Raw genomic sequence first — 14,304 nt, forward strand, 5'->3', positions numbered from 1 at the left:
CCACCCGGGTGATCTGGCGCTCTGGCAGCACAGGCCTGCGGGGGAGCGGGGGGTGCTGGGGGTTCGGTCGCGGCGGGGTTCCACGGTGCCCAAGGGGCTGCCGCGCGGTCGGGGGCGTAGTCACGGGCGTTCGGAGATGCCACATCGAACGAGGCCGCGAGGGCCCGTGCCTCCTTGAGGCCTAGTGTGTCTCTTTCTAGCAATCGCTGCCGAATTTGGGCCGAAAGCATACCTGCCACGAAAGCATCTCGAACCAGTAGCTCCGTGTGTTCGTTAGCCGAAACCGATGGGCAGTTGCGATTTCTCCCCAGTATTAACAGCGCACTGTAGAATTCGTCCAGCGATTCCCCGGGGATTTGCCGTCTCGTCGCGAGCTGGTGGCGTGCGTAGACCTGGTTGACGGGCCGAACGTAGATTCCTATCAGCATGGCGATCGCCGCCTGGAAATCGTCCGCATCCTCTATGAGCGTGTAGATTTCAGGGCTCACCCTGGATGCAGGACCTGCATTTTCTGTTCCTCTGTAGGTATGCCGGGGGCCGTTCGGAGGTATCCCTGGAAACACGCTAACCAATGTTTAAAAGTGGCCGCTGAGTTTACCGCGTGGGGGCTGATTCGCAGACACTCCGGAATGATTCGGAGCTCCATGTCCTTAACAGTTTGCGTAATAAATTGTAGCACAATCAATCACTCACGAGACGAGATGAAAGGGAGTCAAACAATGGCTTTATTACGCCAGACTTGTTCCCCAGCAGCACAGTTACAGAATGCGGCTGCTGGGAGAACCCGGGCTCTTATACTCCGCCTTACTGGGTGGAGCCAGTAGGCGTCTATCTACCAATAGCCTCTCGGCATTACAGGGTACCGTAATGCATACCACCACATGGGTACAATGCGCTAGATTGCAGGTTTCCATCTACTGCATAATGCCCTATTATCCAGTGCATTGATGATGCACTGATGTCAGATTTGAAACCCTCCAGCCAGTTGGCAGCCTGGTATAGGACAGCGGGGGGGTGCCACTGAAGCACTGGTCGGGGCACTTGCTGACTGTATGGTTCCACAGTTTGTACTTCCCCACAGTTGCAGGGGGGTGAGTCACGGGTGTCCCCAACATAAGAGGTTGTTGCGGCAGGGTCCGACTCCAGTGCGAAACCTGTTCAGTTTGACCCATTCGCCGCGAGGGGGAGGGGGTCGCAACCTGGGGATTTCCAACGTGGAATCAACAACCTAGTGCTGATTCTGGGCTGTGTTGTTGGTGTTATGTCACAGGCCCGCAGCAGGACTGCCGAACTCAGGCAGCTTAGTCCAGATTGGCCGCCTTGAGACGAGGTGTTTGCTGGGTGGGTGATGTCTTCTGCCAGTGGCAGATCCAGATTTGGTGCACTATTTTCTAGCAATCGTGCAGTGCTCACTACACAATGGATCTGTGGTGGCGCAATGTTGCAAAGCACAGGGAGCCAATTGGTGTTTGTTGACCATATTATTCATGAGATGTTTCTCATTGTCTCATTCAGCTGGACATCTATCAGATTTTAAAAATTCATTTACGGGATGTGGGAGTCGCTGGTTAGGCTAGCGTTTATTGCCCTCCCTAGTTGCCCTTCAGAAGGTGGTGGTCAGTTGCCTTCTTGAATTGCTGCAGCCCTTGAGGTGTAGGTACACCCACAGTGCTGTTAGGGAGGGAGTGCCAGGATTTTGCCCCCCCCCGACAGCGAAGGAACGGCCGATATTTTTCCAATCAGGATGGTGAGTGACTTGGATGGGAACCTCCAGGTGGTGGGGTTCCCAGGTATCTGCTGCTCTTGTCCTTCTAGATGGTAGTGGTCGTGGCTTAGGAAGGTGGTCTAAGGAACCTTGGGGAGAAACTGCAGTGCATCTTGTAGGTGGTGCACACGGCTGCCACTGTTCGTCGGTGGTGGAGGGAGGGAGTGTTTGTGGAAGGGGGAGCAATCAAGTGGGTTGCTTTGTCTTTGATGGTGTTCAACTTCTTGAGTGTTGTTGGAGCTGCACTCATCCAGACAAATGGAGAGTATTCCATCACATTCCTGACTTGTGCCTTGTAGATGGTGGACAGGCTTTGGGGGGGGGGGGGGGGGGGGGGGGGGTCAGGGGGTGAGTTACTCACCGTAGGACTCCTAGCCTTTGACCTGCACTGGTGGCCACATTATTAGTATGGCTTGTCCAATTCCGTTATGATCAATGGTAATCCCCAGGATGTCGATAATAGGGGATCTAGCGATGGTAATGCCATGAATGTCAAGGGGCGATGATTAGATCCTCTCTTGTAAGAGATGTTCGTTGCCTGGCGCTTGTATGGCGCGAATGTAACTTGCCACTTGTCAGCCCAAGTTTGCAATGTGCGGAACTGTTCCAGACTGAAGCACAGTACTCAGCTACTGAGTAGCAGAGAACCCAAAAGGGGGTTCTGAAAGTTCTGGTGTTCCTGCTAGTTTGCGGATGAAATTGGTGCGAGTCTTCAGTTTAACTTCTTGCATTGTCAAGGTGATAGTTCCATGATATGGTTTTGGCAGAACTTGGTCCGAGGCACCAGGTTTGACAGGAGTCAGAATTTACAAAGGTCTTCATTAAGAGCGCTGTTAATGTCCTTGAAATCTCTCGCTTGGTAAGCACAGCAGATACCATCTGCATATATAAACATGCGGCTCCAAGTGTCTGGCAGGTCATTGACGTACGGGTTGAACAGGCTGGAGGTCAGTACTGATCCTTGAAATAGGCCATTTCGCTACCTCTTCCATTTGCTGGCTTTGGGCCCCATATGGGCTTGAAATAGTCTGTTGTGAAGGAGAGAAGTGATGGTATCAACAACCCAGGGTGGTAGGACCTTAAAAAGGTTGACCAGTGGGCCTCTGTGCCATAGTGTCAGAGGCTAGAGTGAGTGCAGTCCCGGTTGCTCATGAGGTCTTCCCAGTGAGTGCGGCGTGCATTGTCTCGTGTTCGGAGATGGTCAGCAATACCTGGATCACCAGATTCTTCAAATTCTTTGAGGCGTTCTCGACATCCAGTCGAAGCAAGGAACGCACGTGCAAAAAACCCACGTGGAATGCTTGCTTTGGCAGCTTTGAAGAGGGTCTTGGTGAGGCATGTGTATGCTGTGGATGTGTAGCAGGACCAGATTGCATGATGGGAAATTTGGTCAAGTACTACAGTAAAAAGTGAACAATGATGGAAAACCACAGGTGTTCAGGAACATGACATATTGTGAGGAACCACAAGAAAGGTCATAAGCAAAAAACAGCAACTGTGTGGTGGAAAGGAGGAAGAGGTGTTGGAACCAGACAACCGTAGACCCTGAACATGAAGGTCATCTGACTTTTGTGGTTGCAGAGCTGTTGAGGCCAAAAACAGCCGGCATAGGGATAATGAAATAGGTGTGTCCTGTTTACCAGGCATTGGGAGAGTGACAGTCACATGAGGGTCTTATGCATAAGTCATCAAACGTTTTTGAATACTGAAGAAATTGGCATAAAATTACGAGAGATCGAAGCCTCAGGAGCCTAAACCCTGGGAACAACCATCACAGAAGATGACCCTGAGTCAGCAAGTACCCACGAAGAAGAACCTGGCCAAAAAAATGTTTTTTGGGGGATAGGGGTTCCTATGCGTGATGAAATATTTCCTCAACTCTAGAATATTCCCATGATGTGGTAAACCCTCAGGGTCCAGAATGACTTTCTGCACTGGAATGCAATAACAAGCTTCCAGGTGATGACATCTTAGAACAGGAAGCGTGAGCGGATCCCACCACTGATGTTAAGTAGCAGTAAAAATGTCCCCACAATCCCAGGGGACCACAGGCTGCTTTACCCTTTTTGAGAGCTGACCGGTGGCGAGCTAACCTTGGGCGAAGGGCAAAGTTGAGAAGGCGGGGCTTTCATGAATAACCTCAGCCGGCACGGGAATTGAACGTGCGCTGTCGGCGTCGCTCCGCGATACGAACCAGCCACCCAGCCAACTGAGCGAAGTCTCAGCATATAAGCAGCACAGCAGTGGCCATCCAGTTCCCCGGGCTTATTTTACCATTCTTTATCGGTCACGGTTGACCCAGTCTTTCATCTATAACCCTCGATAAATTTAGGAACAGGAATAGTCCAATCAGCTCCTTGACCCTATCCCACGCTGATTGGATCATGGTTGAGCAGAAGAGGAGAGATTTGATCGAGGCATTCACGGGGAGGCTGAACAGAGTCGATGGAGGAGAAACTGATCCCGCCCGCGAAAGGATCGAGAACGAGGGGGCACAGATTTAAAAGCAATTGGCGAAAGGAAAAGCGACATGAAAAGGATTTTCACACAGCGAGTGGGTAAGGTTTGCAATGCACTGCCCAAGAGTGTGGTGGAGTGTGGTTAATTGCAGCATTCAAAAGGGAATGGGACTGATACCCAAAGAGGAAGGTGGCGCATGGTTTCAGGGGAGAATGGGACAGAGCGAGTTGCTGATTCAGAGAGTCGGTGCAGAAGCGATAGCTTCCTCCCGTGCCGCAATAATTGTGACATCTCAACTGAATCTAATTAACTGTCCCGCAATTATTAATAATTCCACCAATCTAACTTTAAATTCCCCGTTAGCCTGGTCAAAAAACAGCTCGAGGAAGTGGGTGTCATTCCTCCGCATCCCTGTGAAAGGATGAGGGAGAAAGATTTATTTATTAATTAAAGATCAAAAGATTAACCAGACGTCTGTACCTCGAGTCTATGAGACTGTATTAAAAACGATTGTGGATTTGTTGCAGCTTGTGGTTATATGCAAGATAGCCACTTCGGACTAAAATCTTTGCACATTTGTTTCTGTACTTATTTTCCTCATTATTTTAGGGTTGGCTGGCTCCTGCAAAGGTACAGATAAGTCTCAGATCCAAGAAAAAGACATCATAATATGCTATTGGTGCCTCCGATATGCCTGAACATTGCGGGAATATCTTATCCTAGATTTCCATTGGCCGTACGCGTGCATGCTACAGGGGAAGGTGCGCCATTTTAACATGTTTTCATTGCCTTGTCCTCTGCTCCCTCATTCTCTATCTTCCCCATTAATACACACGGAGGCACCAAGTTCAATGATAAAGCTGAACCCACTGTTTGCTGCTCTACTGTCTTATTCAGAAACCGAGGCGTTTATACTGTACTGTACCAATCCCAAGGATTTGTTGCGTTATGTGCAAAATCTCTAATAAAAGTATATATATATTTTTTTTTAAAAGCATTGTACAGAATCGGGGCAGCACAGTGGTGCAGTGGTGTTAGCACTGCTGTCTCACGTGCCAAGGTCTCAGGTTCGATCCCGGCTCTGGGTCACTGTCTGTGTGGAGTTTGCACATTCTCCCCGTGTTAGCGTGGGTTTCGCCCCCACAACCCAAAAAGATGTACAGGGTAGGTGGATTGGCCACGCTAAACTGCACCATAATTGGGGAAAATGAATTGGGTACTCGAAATTTATTAAAAAAAGGATTGTCCAGAATCCAGTGGATCCACAGAGCTGAATTTGTTCATTCCTCGCCCGAAGAGGAGAATGGAGGGTCGGGGAGGGGTGGGTGGGCAGTGAACAGCCCCAAGCACCTATAATCCAGCAATCTCAATCTAGAACACAAGAGCATAAGAACTAGGAGCAGGAGTGGGCCATCTGGCCCCTCAAGCCTGAGCCGCCATCCAACAAAATCATGGCTGATCTTCTTGTGGCCTCAGCTCCGCTTACCCGCCCACTCACCGTTATTCTGAATTCCTTTACCGCTCACCGTAACCCTGAATTCCTTTACCGTTCAAAAATCTATCTATCTTTGCCTTAAAGACATTCTGATCTGGAGCATTTTTCACAAATATTTTGTTTTAAATGGATTCTATTATTGGAAATAAACACCATATTCACAATAGGGTATTCTGCTCAGAACTGCCCCCCCACCCCCTCCCCCCCCCCGACTTTGGAATCAACACTTTCTTCGGAATACCTTCAAAAATGCAATTGGATTAAACCATTGAATTCACTGGCAAGTCTAACAAGTCCACATATACCTTGCTTCAAAATTAGTTTGTAAATTGACACACGAGCGTGGATTGAAACAGGAATCAGAATTTCGGTTGGATGAATAGAATCTTTATTTTCTAAAATCTGTTCCCCTCCCACCCCCACCTCCCCCCAATGAACAAGAGGCTGCCTTTTGACAAGTGGCTGCAATTTAAACGTTATTAGTAATTTAATGTACCAAATATTCCACAGTGGAATACAGTGATTACAAAGTTATCATACTTAAATACAGATATTTTGAACAAATACAGTACAGCACATTAACCTGGACTCCAAATTCACTTATCTTCAACAGGATTATATTAATACAAAATCAGGAAGTTGATTATTACAGTCCTTGGTCTCACTTCCGCCTTTTCAGTGAAACATTTAAACTGATGACTACACGAGGATTTTCTTTTAATCATTTTTCTTCTCTCCCTCCGCTTTCTCCAGTAGAGCTTTTGGGAAACTGTTCTCTTTCGGCGCCTTCCCAGAGTCTTCGCCACTCGTACCAAATTCATTCATTCGAGCAGGATCCACTCGATAGATCCAGCGTTGGTACAAGTAGATAAAAAACACCACATCTGGTTTGAATGAGAAAAAAATATGGAAGAGTGTGTTATTTCGGACATTCAAAAAGCCATCTGTAGCTGAGCAGTCTTTCAAATCAGACATCCTCATTCAACATCGCATCACAGATTTCGAAGAAGAGTTCGCCCCCGGTGTCCAGATTTATCCCTCAAGCAACATCCTCAATGCGGATTATAAGACCATAAGAAATAGGAACCAGAGGCCATTCGGCCCCTCAAGTCTGCCCTGCCATCCAATAGGATCATGGCTGATACGACATTCCTCGCGTCCATTTTCCTGCCCTCTCCCTGCAACTCTGATTCCCTCACTGATCAAGAGTCGATCTCAGCCTTATATACACAAGGACTCTGGCCCCATATCTCTCGGTGGCAAGGAGTTACAAAGGCTCACAACCCTCAGAGAAGGCATTGCTCTTCATCTCAGTCTTAAACTGGCACCCCTGTATTCTGAGACTATGCCATCTGGTCCGAGACTCCCCCAAGAGGAGAAAACATCCTCAGCACTTACCCTGTCAAACCCCTCAAGAATCTTATGTGCTTCAATGATATCACCTCTCATTTTTCTAAATTCCAATGAGTCCCGACCTGTTTAACCTTTGCTGATAAGACAATCCTTTCATACTGGGGTACATCCTAGTGCACCTTCTCTGAACCGCCTGCAATTAAATAATGGGAGCAACTGAACGGCCTCTTCCCGCCCGACTCGGTGACGTGACAAGGCCATCAAATCTCAATGAGAGGTTTGCGATTCTCGGAACACCTCACAAGCTCTAATGAAACCTCGTGAGACGTCACAATCTGGATCTCTCCTTCGCTGGGTGCGATCTGGATCCACATTTACATATTTAAAAGTGATCAATAGGCTCATTCAAATATGTCCACACCCGATTCTCCCGAGGCCCAGGAACGACCACCTGCACCCGTTGTGATAGCGGGGTAGTTTGTAGGCACCAAGAAAGATCCCGCTATACACGGCTAAAACATGACTTTTTGAGCAATAAATGACATCCAATATTTTCCTTAAAAGAGGGGACCAGCTAGAGTGTTATTATTATGCATCTTCTTATTTAAATACATTGCTGATGTCATCAGTAAGTGGTGTGACATCATTAGTTGTTGGTGTTACCAGTGTATATTCCTATTTAACTGCTGTTGGTTCTAATTCTTTTTTGGTACTGTTATTTCGATGTTTAGTTAGCTGTTCCCGTTCCAGAGTCCATACTGTATTTTAAACTTTGTTATTTTTATATATTAAAGATCAACTTTGACTTTTAAGATTAACGTATTTTAACTACCTTCTTGTGGTCAGGTTACCACAAGACCCAAACAGGCAGGGACGATAGGGACATTTAAGGGGCATCTTGACAAATATATGAATAGGATGGGAATAGAAGGATACGGACCCAGGAAGTGTAGAAGATTGTAGTTTAGTCGGGCAGTATGGTCGGCACGGGCTTGGAGGGCCGAAGGGCCTGTTCCTGTGCTGTACATTTCTTTGTTCTTTGTTTGTTCTTTGTTCACAGCACATCCAGATGTGATTTCATCAGTGCGTTGTACACTTGCAAGCAAGACTCCTCTACTCCAACCCCCTTGAAATAAGGACCAACATCCCGTACATCATCACATTGCTGTTAGTGGGATCTTGCTGTGCACAAAATGGCTGCGGTGCTTCCTGCATTCCAACCATGACTGCACTTCACAAGTGGATCCAACTGCCTTGGGATCCTCCTGGAGGTTGAGAGGCGCTATATAAATGCAAGCCTTTCTTCCTTAGACTCACATAACTGTTACACGCACAGGGCCATTCAGCCCATCGTTTCTGCACCAGCTCTCCAAATGAGTAATTCACTGGGTGCAATTCTCCCAGCTTCTCCCCTAACCGTCTAACTTCCTCCTGAATGCTTCAATTGAACATGTCTCCACAACCGTCTCAGGCAGAGCATTCTAGACCTTAACCATTCACTGCGGGATTTTTTGTCTATCGCTTAAAGAATTATTCCACCACAGGAGGCGATATTCACACGGATGCAATGTTCGGAAAACGGAGGTTGACGTCAAAATGCCTCAAGGCATTTTTCAGACTACTTGCAAGAGGAACAGCAGTGGAGTTTAATAGAGGTTAAGTGAAGGCTTGGGAGAAAATTCACAACCTGGAAAAACGTTAGCGTGCAGCATAGAGAGGTCTCAGGCAGGGGCTCCAAAGAGCAGGGTCAAAGCACCCAAAAGCTCTGCCATCAATGGTAGAAAGCGAAGATTCGATAGACTGAAGGGGGCAGGAAGGAGTGTCCATCTACGTTCGGCTCATTGGCGAGACAGGGCGAGTTCCTCACACTGGTGTTCGAGGCAGTTTGGGAGGCGGGCAGAATGGTGTTTGAGGAGATGACTTGTCAAGAAGAGAAACTCAGAGTTCGCCATGGATTTTGGAATACATAGCACGTAGCTTTGGCAGAAGACATCGAGACAGAGTAAAGCTAGACATTGCTGATCCAGAACCAGCAATTAATAAAGGTGAGCAGTACCCCAGCTACATTTCAGCTTGTACCCTGCAGATTGAAGGCAGTTGGTGCAGGACTTTGTTTTGAAAGTCATAAGAGTTTTATAGTGCAGAAAGAGGACATTCAGCCCATCGTGTGTGTGTGTGTCCCGTATCAAACACCAATCTGTTCTAATGCCTTTATCCAGCACTTGTGTGAGGGTTCCCACCTCTACCACCCTTTCAGGCAGCAAGTTCCAGATTCCCACCACCTTAGACATAGACATAGACATAGAATTTACAGTGCAGAAGGAGGCCATTCGGCCCATCGAGTCTGCACCGGCTCTTGGAAAGAGCACCCTACCGAAGGTCCAAACCTCCACCCTATCCCCATAACCCCACCTAATCCCCATAACCCAGTAACCCCACCCTACGGGCAATTTTGGACACTATGGGCAATTTAGCATGGCCAATCCACCTAACCCGCACATCTTTGGACTGTGGGAGGAAACCGGAGAACCCGGAGGAAACCCACGCACACACGGGGAGAACGTGCAAACTCCGCACAGACAGTGACCCAAGCCGGAATCGAACCTGGGACCCTGGAGCTGTGAAGCAATTGTGCTAACCACTGTGCTACTGTGCTGCCCCTTCTGGGTCAAAAAGATGTGCATGTTAGGTGGACTGGCCATTCTAAATTGCCCTTAAGTATCCAAAAAGGTTAGGTGGGGTTACTGGGATAAAGAGGATAGGTTGGAGGCGTGGAGCTTAAGTGGGGTGCTCTTTCCAAGGGCCGGTGCAGACTCGATGGGCTGAATGGCCTCCTTCTGCACTGTAAATTCTATGAAAAATCTTTCCCTCAAATCCCCTCTAACTCTCTTGCCCATTACCTTAACCTCTGTCCCCAAGTTATTGACCCCTCAACTGAGGAGAAAAGTTTATTTCTATATAGCCTATGTCCTTCATAATTTTGTACACGTCAATCAGGTCCCCCCTCAGCCTTCTCTGCTCTAAGGAGAACAATCCCAGCGTAACCCGCCTTTCTTCATAGCTGAAACGCTCCAGCCCAGGCAACATCCTGGTGAATCTCCTCTGCACCCTTCCCAGTGCTGTCACATCCTTCCTGTAGTGTGGTGACCAGAACTGCACACAGTGCTCTAGCTGTGGCCTAACGCGTGTTTCATACAGCTCCATCATAAACTCTTTGCGCTTATATTCTATGCCTCAGCTAATAAAGGCAAGTATCCCAGATGCCATTTTAACCACCTTATCTATCTGTCCTACTGCCTTAAGAGAACTATGGACATGCACCCCAAAGTCCCCCTGGTCCTCTGCACTTCCTAGCGTCCTACCGTTCACTGTGTATTCCTTTGTCTTGTTAGTCCTCCCAAAATGTACCACCTCACTCTTCAGGGTTAAATTCCATTTGCCATGTTCTGACCAGCCAGTCTATAAATCACCTTGTAATCGATAGCTTTCCTCCTCGCTATTTACCATCTGCGAATTTAGCGATCATACCTCCCAGATCAGAACGAGACTCTGGGTTACACCACATATTTTATGTCTGGCCTATTATGTATTTTCTTTTCACGTCCGGAATGATCTGTCTGGACTGTACGCAGAACAATACTTTTCACTGTACCTCGGTACACGTGACAATAAACCAATCCAATCCACATTCCTTTCTAGATCATTAATGTACAGACAGCAGGGGACCCAGTACCGTCCCTGCAGTACACTGCTGAACACAAGCTTCCAGTCACAAAAACAACCTTCGACCTCGGCCACCGCCACTAAGCTAATTTTGGATCCAAATTGCCCTGGATCCCATGGGCCCCAGACTCCCATATGGAACCTTGTCCAAAGCCTTACTGAAGTCCATGTAAACTACATCAACTACACTGCCCTCATCTACACACCTAGTCACCTCAAAGATTTAATCAAATTTGCTAGATATGATCTCCCATTGACAAAGCCATGCTGACCATCATTGATTAATTCTTGCCTCTCCAAGTGGCGATCAATTCTGCCCCTCAAGAATTTTTTCCAATAATTTCCCTACCATTGATGTTAGATTAATTGGCCTGTCACTGTCCTGCAAATCTGGCCTGTAATTACCCGTTTGTTCCCTACTTCCCTTATTGAATAATGGTACGTTAGCTGTACCCGCCCCCCAGTCCTCTGGCACCTCATCTGTGGCCAAAGAGGATTTGAAAAATAATTTCGGAACCCCTCTCCTCATGCCTCACACAGCAGCCTAGGATACATCTCATCTGGGCCTAGGGATTTATCCACTTTTAAGTCTGCTAAAACCGCTAACACCTAATCCCTTTCAATGATAAGGTGTTCAATTATATCACAGGCCCTGCTTTCTATACACTTTTTGATCCCCCTCCTCCACAGCGAGTACAGATGCAAAATACAAATTTAATACCTCACCTACATCTTTCAGCTCCACACACAGGTTGTCACTTTGGTCCCTAATAGGCCCTACTTTTCTCCTGGTTACCTTTTGCCGTTAACACCTTGGGATTTTCATTTACTTGACCCGCTAATGTTTTTTCATGCCCCCTCTTCTCTCTCCCAATTTCTTTTTTTTTTTTTTTTTTTAAGTACCCCCCCCCGCACTTTCTATACTTCTCTAGGGCATCCCCTGTATCTGCCATAAACCTTCCTTTCCCCCCCCCCCCCCCCCCTGATCCAATCCTGTATTTCCCCTCATGTCCAGGGTTATCTGGACTTTTTGGTCCCACTCTTTACATGAACATGTTGGCTTTGTACTCTATTTCCTTTTGAATGACTCCCACTGCTGTGACGTGGATTTTTCTACAGTCCACTTTGGCTAGATCCGGTCCTATCCTATTAAAATCAGTCTTCTATCTCCCCCCCCCCCCCCCCCAAATCAGAAACTTTAATTCTGGTCCATCTTTGTCCTTTTCCATAACTACCTTAAATCTTACTGAGGTATGGTCACTATCATCAAAATGCTCCCCCACTGACAATTCTACATCCTGCCCAGCTTCATTCCCAAAAACTACCATCCCCTCTCTTGCCGGACTTTCTACGTGCGGACTCGAAAAGCTCTTCTGGATGCACACTTTCGCCCCCTTTAAGCCTTCCACTCTGGTCTATCCCAATTAATATTGGGGAAGTTGAAATCCCCTACTATTATTACCTTATTGCTTTTACACTCCTCTGAGATTTGCCTATGTATCTGCTCTTCTGTCTCTCCCTGCCGGTTTGGGGGTCTATAGTACATTGCCAGCAACATGATCACCCTCATATTCTCCCAGAAGATATGAGCATTGCTGGCCATCACTTATTGCCCATGCCCAGTTGTTACCGTCTTGAACTGTTGCATGTTCATATGGTGGAAGTACTCCCATGTTACCAACTAGGGAACAGCTGTGATAGGATATATTCCCAAAGGATATATTCCCAAATCAAGATGCTGTGTGACTGGAGGGGAATTTTAAAAATTTGTTCAAGGATTGTAAGATGGTCAACATTTATTGCCCATCCTGGCAGAGAGGCTTTGGGGGAAGTGAGGAGGAGCGTTCTTTGTGCAGAATAGTCAGGCTCTGACCGGTGCTTCTAGTCAGTGAATATGCGGCTTGGCGCAGCTCAGTTTCTAGTCAAATGGTGATGGATTCAGAGCTGGCAATGCTGGTGAAGGCAGAGTGGAGGTACCGAGATCAGCAATAGGAATGGGAGGCAATGATTATTCTGCAGGTAAGATAGGTAAAGGTGAAAGGTAAGTGAAAGGTTACAGTGCAGCAGAGGCAGATGGGAGTGTCAAATGAAGAGTACAGAGAACAGCACAGTACAGTACAGGCCCTTTGGCCCCCGAGTAGTTGGAACTTAGAGAGAGAAATCTAAAAGATTACCCAGAGTCGGAAGTAATTCTTAACAATGGATACCAAAGGTCACTTTTTCTGTCATGTAATCCATTTCTATATCCTTCGACAAGGTTATAAGATGGTTTGGAAATGTCTGTTGTGCAGCTATCAGAACCAAGCTTTCAACAATACTCAAGGCTCTGGTTCTTCTGCTATAAACTAGCACAAGCCTGGATAATTAACATGATCAACTTCGCAAGAATCACAGAGTGCAGGAGAGGCCCTTCAGCCCATCGAGTCTGCACCGGCCCCTCAAAATCTTGTATATCTCGATCAGATCGTCCCTCAGTCTTCTCTGCCCCAACAAAAATAACTCGAGCCTATCCAACCTCTATTTATAACTTAAATGTTCCATCCCAGGCAACATCCTGGTGAATCCCCTCTGCACCCCCTCCAGTGCAATCACATCCTTCCGATAATGTGGCAACCAGAATTGCACACAGTGCTCCAGCTGTGGCCTCACCAAAGTCCAACATGATCTTTCTGCTTTTGTAATCTATGCCTCGATTGATAAAGGCAAGTGTCCCATATGCCTTTTTCACCTCCCTGTTAACCTGGCCCTCTGCCTTCAGAGATCGATGGACAAACACGTCAAGGTTCCTTTGTTCCTCAGAACTTCCCAGTATCAGGACATTCATTGAATACTCCTCACCAGATTAGTCCTTCCAAAGTACGTCACCTCACTCTGCCAAAATCCATCTGCCAATTAGCTGCCCATTTGACCATCCCGTCTATATTTTCCTGTAGCCCAAGACACTCAACCTCACCACCCGGCCAATCTTTGCGTCATCCGCAAACTTACTGATCTTACCCCCCACATGGTCATCTATGTCGTTTATATAAATAACTTCATGTTAAAGGGCACGTCATCACCGATGTAACTCTCTTCTCTAGCACTCTATTGCCAAAGGATAACTCACTAGTTCACTGTGCTTAAATCGACTACTCTAGCCAGAGATGCATGAATCACATAGTCACCACACAAGTCAAACCTGCAGGAACGCACGCCAGCAGAGACATCTTTAATTTTCTCAAACTGCGTGTGTGCGCGCGCATGCATTGGGAGTGAAGGGTGCAAAAGGATCAGGCAATCAGTGAATCCATTTAAAGATTTCGTTCAACCACTTACCATCTCTCAAACATCCTATTCTGTACATCATTGGCATTTTGATAACAAATGCAAAGAGATCGTCAATAAAGGTATTTAGCGCCTTGTAGGTTAGCATCCTCCACGGGAGATGGGCTACTGACTTCAGCTTATAATTAATGAAAAGCTGTGGTGTCATGGTTATAAATCCTGTGGGGAGAGAAACACAAAAACA

General features: G+C 47.1%; 1 protein-coding gene across 2 annotated transcripts in view; it reads right to left on the reverse strand.

The window, feature by feature from the left end:
• Positions 1 to 6,183: 6,183 nt before the first annotated feature.
• clptm1 (CLPTM1 regulator of GABA type A receptor forward trafficking) overlaps positions 6,184 to 14,304 on the reverse strand; it is a 75,365-nt gene continuing 67,244 nt past the window's right edge. For both annotated transcript variants that reach the window (XM_072490140.1, XM_072490139.1), the window contains 2 exons: positions 14,112 to 14,279; positions 6,184 to 6,604 (listed from right to left, as the gene is read on the reverse strand). In XM_072490140.1, the coding sequence (XP_072346241.1) occupies positions 6,438 to 6,604; positions 14,112 to 14,279 (335 nt within the window). In that variant the 3' untranslated portion in view covers positions 6,184 to 6,437. The remainder of the gene's footprint in view (positions 6,605 to 14,111; positions 14,280 to 14,304) is intronic.

This window comes from Scyliorhinus torazame, chromosome 25 (genome assembly GCF_047496885.1).
Source record: "Scyliorhinus torazame isolate Kashiwa2021f chromosome 25, sScyTor2.1, whole genome shotgun sequence".
In the NCBI taxonomy this organism is placed as follows: Eukaryota; Metazoa; Chordata; class Chondrichthyes; order Carcharhiniformes; family Scyliorhinidae; genus Scyliorhinus; species Scyliorhinus torazame.